At 42.7% G+C, this 6,000-nt stretch overlaps 2 protein-coding genes across 5 annotated transcripts in view; one reads left to right on the top strand and one right to left on the bottom strand.

Moving 5' to 3' along the window:
• The window catches only part of ddx59 (DEAD (Asp-Glu-Ala-Asp) box polypeptide 59), a 4,461-nt gene extending 473 nt beyond the window's left edge, over nt 1-3,988 (bottom strand). The window contains exons 1-7 of the mRNA XM_062563494.1: nt 3,875-3,988; nt 2,850-3,694; nt 2,578-2,760; nt 2,398-2,487; nt 1,871-2,122; nt 702-854; nt 12-144 (exon numbers count right to left, since the gene is read on the bottom strand). Of these exons, the coding sequence (XP_062419478.1) occupies nt 12-144; nt 702-854; nt 1,871-2,122; nt 2,398-2,487; nt 2,578-2,760; nt 2,850-3,680 (1,642 nt within the window). The 5' untranslated portion in view covers nt 3,681-3,694; nt 3,875-3,988. The remainder of the gene's footprint in view (nt 1-11; nt 145-701; nt 855-1,870; nt 2,123-2,397; nt 2,488-2,577; nt 2,761-2,849; nt 3,695-3,874) is intronic.
• Nucleotides 3,989-4,582: 594 nt separating this feature from the next.
• camsap2a (calmodulin regulated spectrin-associated protein family, member 2a) overlaps nt 4,583-6,000 on the top strand; it is a 38,273-nt gene continuing 36,855 nt past the window's right edge. For all 4 annotated transcript variants that reach the window (XM_037469093.2, XM_037469092.2, XM_037469091.2 and 1 more), the window contains exon 1: nt 4,583-5,199. In XM_037469093.2, the coding sequence (XP_037324990.2) occupies nt 5,061-5,199 (139 nt within the window). In that variant the 5' untranslated portion in view covers nt 4,583-5,060. The remainder of the gene's footprint in view (nt 5,200-6,000) is intronic.

The raw sequence follows: 6,000 nt of genomic DNA, 5'->3' as shown, positions 1-6,000 counted from the left end.
GGTATTATTACCAACCTGATGGACGTACTCATCCATTGAGTTTGGCATGTCAAAGTTAACCACCAACCGGACGTTCACCAGGTCCAACCCTCTACCCAGCACACCTGTACTGATTACCACTTCAAAGTCTCCTTCCAGAAGACCCTGAGGATGACACAGAGAAAATAGTGTAATATTAACTATTGTGAAAACCCCAATTACATGGACTGCAAATTATATTATTTACTGAATTTACACCCACCAATAGAGATATACACACTAGCCTGGTTAGGACTTAAATAATGGAGGAACTATTATACAAAAATTACATTAAGTTGAATACTTTCTCAGTGTGCCGAAGATCATGAATAGCTTAGATGACATAGAACATACACTAAATTCTCTGCAGTAAAGTGAACAGATCCTCCATCTGAAACTTGTACTTGGTATATTCCTGTTTTTAGTTGTTGAATTGGAATTGAATTGGATGTTGAATTCCATCCACCAAAGATCATTTTGGACATTGCCCAACACTAGCTTTGGTTTTCACAGAATCGTTCCGCATTCAATATATCCAGATTAAAACTGCTCGCTGTGTCTAGCCTCAGCATGTCTGTTGCCTCCAGCTGAAGGTTTTTGAGGAGCAGCGCACTTGCACCTCAAACATGGGATACCTACTATATCTACTTGACAGTGCATGTTCCAGCTGCCATTGGACTCACCCTGAGGATGCGGTTGCGTTCCCGCTGGGTCTTGTCAGAGTGGATTGCCACAGTTTTAAGGCCCGTCACCTTGACGACCGCCTCGCACAGTAAATCAGCACCAAGTTTACAGTCTACAAAAACCACCACGGGAGGCTGGTACAGCTTACTGTCCTGTAAAGCAATCAGGGGAAACAAAGGATGTTAGATTTGATTTGATACACGGTTCTATATTTCTCTACGGTTCTCCTTGAGTTGAGTTATCGACTCTCTATCTTTTTAATTTTCATTCATTATTTTCTCATCTGGCTTTAGAAAAAAACTTCCATTTAGTGTAGGCCCTTTCCACTGGCCATACAATTTAGTATACTATAAGAAAAATACATTTTGATATGCAAGAAATACTATAATATTCAGAAACATCCAGCCGGATATTGCTTTATGCAAACCTGCAAGTTTTCTGGATATTCTGAATAAAAGTCCTTTGCACAGCAGATATGATGATGTAAACTGTTACACTTGGAAGCATATTGCATGGAACAGTACGTACTTTAAAAAGGGCAGATACTGTAATTTTTAAAAGTAAAAAGTATGCAACTTTTTTTTAGCCATTAGGTCCACTGGTGTAGCTCCAACTTGTGAGGGTAGGCTAGATCCAGCTTTTCTCTCTGTTCGGGGACAACAGCCTCATAATGCTTAGTAGTAGTTCCTGTAGCTCAGACAATGGTCGAAAAGCACTTCTTCATTGACTGCAGTAGACCCTTCCTGTCCCGCCCTTTCTAAATGGTCCAAACCACTGCTGGGATTTTTTGGAGTGGGGCCATCGCTCAGGCCCACCCATTTCCTCCAGATAAGGGCAGGCGCTGCAGAAATGGCTGTCTAAACATGGTGAAGTGGGGAGGAATTACAATCTTTAAAAACAGTTAAAATACCATTCTGTTGCCAGTGCGTATCAAGACTAAACTATAAGATGAAATTTAGATAATGACACACTTTTGGTTTTTCCACCAAAGCCCTTTCTGGTTTGCAAAAGTATAATTAACCTTTGTTGTACACAATAAAAAGAAAGCCTTTGTTGGCAGTTAAAGTGATACTCCACCCAAAATCTTATAAGACTTATAAAAAAGGAGACTGCTAACACACCTCTTCAATTCATTGTCAAAAATCCAAACCTCAAGTCTGTAACCTACATTGAGAATCTCAAACAGCTTCTTCTTCTTGGAGGGTTCCTCCAACCACAGCAAGATCTGCCTCACGTTGGCACAGGGCTGGTTCTTCTCTCCAATAGTGATACGGACAGGGTCGCAAACCAATCGGGCCGCAAGCTCCTCCGTCCCTTTTGGGATGGTGGCCGACGCCAGAAGAGTTTGGTGTTCTTCAGGGACTTGCTCCAAAACCTCCAGCACCTGGTGCTGGAAGCCCATCTTCAACATAGTGTCGACCTGCAGGGTCACATCACAAATGCATGTGGCTACATTTTTGCGACATATACAAATATATTAAAAAAACAAAATATATATATATATATATTCATAAAAATTTAACTTTTTTTTTTAAATTGCACACTTCTTTAGGGGGTGGGGTGGGCATTCCCCTGTTATAATGGTAGGGGAAACAGTTGATGAAACCCTGAATTTTACAGCGGCTTTTGGGATATTAGGTGACATGAAGAAAAAAAAAATGTTTTCAATATGATCATCATAAAGTCAATTTGTACCTCATCCACCACCACAACCTTCACTTTGTCCAGCTGCACTGCCTTCTGCTTCAGGATGTCAAGGAGTCGCCCAGGGGTGGCTATGATGATCTAAAAAGAGATCCATTGAAGGACATTAGGATTCTGAAAGATAATTTCATTGTGGGAGAAGACAGTAAAAACCGTAAAAACAGACTGTACTTTGATGTTGCTTTTAAGGCGGTGGAGTTGTTGGGGAAGTGGCATGCCGCCCACCAGCAGCGCGGTTCGCATGTTGGGGAGGCCAATCACCAGCTCCTTGGCCTGTCTCTCGATCTGGATGGCCAGCTCCCTGGTGGGGGTCAGGACGAGAGCCACGGGGCTACTTCCACCATGGGCTAGTTTCTAAAAAAAGGAAAATGAATCTGTAAAGCATCCTATTACACGCAACTCAAAGCATGTGAGGCTGTATTACAAACTTGACGCTCTTGTACCTCCATTGCCCTCACTACCACTGGCAGCAGGAAGGCCACAGTCTTCCCTGAGCCGGTGTCAGCGCTGACGATCACATCCCTTCCACAGAGACCAACTGGGACCATCTGCATCTGGACCGGAGTTGGTGCCACATAGCCGGCCTTTTTCAGGTTGCCACCAAGTGTGGCAGGGAAGCCACAGTGTTCAAACTCAATGATGGGTCTCCTCACATCTTCCCCCTGGGTTTCAATACCCAGCTCCCGTTTAATCCTCTGGACCTGCTCATCGGTTAGGCCTGCTATGAACTGATCGTCCTTGTAGGAATAGCCTGGCTCCCTTTCACCCCCTCCGCTGTCAACTGCCTGCTGTTGAAGTTGAGTCCTTTCATCTCCAACTATGTCCTTACGGATAAACACATCCGCCCCCGTCCCCATCCCCATTTGGACCAAATGTTTGGCTTTGCACTCAAGACTGCAAACATCATTGTCAGTGCTGTCACAAATGTACTCCCCATAGCGACCACACATTACACAGACAGGCTCTCCTGGCTGCGGCCATCTCTGGCTCTTTTTGAATGATTTCACAGGTTCCTCCTCTTCCTCTGTATCATTTGAGTCAGAGCTATCTTCATCAACTTGCAATGGACTCTCCGTCAAACATGCAGGGTTTACGACTGTTGGTATTGCCTCATTCTGTGGTTTGGTGTCTTCACGTGGGTCCTCCTTCTGAACAGGTGTTGCCGAATCACTTTTGTCTTCTCTCTCCCCCTCGCTTGGCTTGCTTTTCTTTTTCAAAATGTGAGCTGAGGCCTGGGAAGGTCTCTTTACCTTTAGTGCTCTCGGCATAAACATTTTGATGGACAAACCTGTTGACATCAGATAAGAATCAGATGTAAACATGAAGTTCGTGTCAAGGATTTCGAACGCATAGTTTTGATAGCATCAGTTGAACAGCAACTGCTCAAAATGGTGGGATTTGTGCTGGTGCTATATAACGAATACATATAAACGATTAGCACAAATGTTATAACGTTACATAACGTTACCTTCTTTCAGCAGCTTCCAACGCGCTACCTTCCAACCGTTCAAAACAAACTCCGACGCAGACTTATGACGTAATGTTATATTGCATGCTGGGAAATAGCGTTCCTAGAACAGCAGTGTATTTTTCTGACTTCTATTGATCCTTGAGATCCTTTATCAGAGGACGGCCTCTTTACCTGTTTCTTTAATAAATAAAAAAAGTAATGAAACACTTTATCTCTATACAAGTATGATACGAAGGCACGCTTTACATTGTGGGTGTGACTTTATAAATCAACGGGGGAGGTCTACAAGGTTTATCAATGAAACTATTGAAGTAAGTAGGCCGCAACGGAGAGATCTCAACTATAAAACCCGGTCTGGTTGAATTCGATATCTTGTAAAAAATCTATAGCTTTTTTTGTTTTCTGGAAAAATATACGTAGGCATGTTGTCATCTTTGCATGGGACATTCAAATGCTCATCGGAAACTCAAACATTAGGTCCAAGCTGTGCAAGCATTTGCTATATGAAAAACTAACGACCAGATTTGAATGACCCTGCCGTGAATGTGTAAATATATCAAAGAAGTATTGTACATTCTTTAAGAATTTTACAATTTTAGGGATACACAATACACTACAGGGCCCAAACAATATTAACCAGAACGAAACTGCAAAAATTCCCGACTGCTTGGAAGGTACCTTTCGCGCATGCGCATTGCACAACAAAGGTATTGGGCATGTAGAGCCACAGTGCGGCAGGAAAACCGCACCGCCACACCAAGGGATAGAAAGCCAAACATATATAGGTTTTCAATTCAAGAATACATGGACATGAGAAGGAAAAGCTATCTGCTTCCAAAGAACTCAAACAATGGAACTATTTCAGTTTCCATTTCAGACGAAGAGCAGCTTTTCCTCTGAAACCCAAGGAAACCTTCCCAGCTTGGTCCGACGAAGCCCACTTCAACTGCTAGACAACAGTATGGATGAAACACGCCAAGACTAGCGACTCGTTCCGCCAAAGACCCGCAGCCGATCTCGCATTGCGTGACTGAACAGACTTGTGAATTATCTGCGCCTCTGCATCTCACAATTTACAGTCCGTACTCGTTTTCTAAGGAATTCCAGGGGTTGCGGGGAGGAGGAGGGATGCGTTTGCGTTGTGTTGCTTCATAGCGTTAAACAATACAATTAAGGGAGAAATATGAGCGAAGTTCAAGACGTCAGGGATGTTAAGAAGACCTCCGTTGCTCCATCAATAAAGTCTTTTGAGCACTATGACTTCTCCCGAGCCAAAATCTGTTGCAGCCTCACATGGCTGGTGGCCAAAGCGTACGGGACAGGTAGGTGCTGTACCTCCGTGCAACTACCTGCACGCTGCATGAGTAGCATGTCTTTTCTTTTTTCCTCCACTCTAATGCATGTTTGTCAGCATGTTTGATGAACTGCCTGATGCGATGCATGCATAATATACCCGTGGTTACTATTGAAAGGCGAAAAGACCAAAACATGCAAACAATACAAATAACAGCATTATCATTATCCATTACCCAAGGCAGTATTCTCTACCAGTCCCCCCCTTTTCCATCACAGTTAAAGCTGTTAGCTCCACAAACAATATTATCTAATGACCATCTTAAATGAATTGCATATTGGAAAGACAATAAATGTTCTCCCAAGGGGAACAATAAAAACGAATCTGTGCCGTTATCGAAAGTGATCAATAAATTCTAGTCTTGCTTCATGGAAAGGGAGTTTGCCCTGTACAGTGTAGAGACGTGGAGGTATGGTGGTGTCCCAAATGATGTCACCTTCAGGGAACAGCTTCCAAATTTAGAAAGATGCATCTCAACAGTTGCTATCACACAGAAGTGATGTGCCAGTTGACAGTGATTTTGAAATAAATAAAAAGATTTGTTGGATTTGTCATAGGATGAAAGCATTTAAATCGGGTTTACAATTAAAAGGTAGCCAGAAGGGTATTCATTGTTGGTAGTAGTAATGCAAATGAGTTAACTAGGGGAACGGAATTATAATTTAAATGGATTATAAACTTAATTGAGACCCAATGTAGGCAATTGAATCATCACTCACAATATGAACAGTGGAGGGAAAACAAAATGGCAATTCAGTAGTTCAGGCTG

The sequence above is a fragment of the Pungitius pungitius genome, chromosome 7 (assembly GCF_949316345.1).
Source record: "Pungitius pungitius chromosome 7, fPunPun2.1, whole genome shotgun sequence".
NCBI classification, from domain to species: domain Eukaryota; kingdom Metazoa; phylum Chordata; class Actinopteri; order Perciformes; family Gasterosteidae; genus Pungitius; species Pungitius pungitius.
Note: the sequence above shows the minus strand (reverse complement) of the source record. Positions and strands in the feature narration are given on the sequence as shown.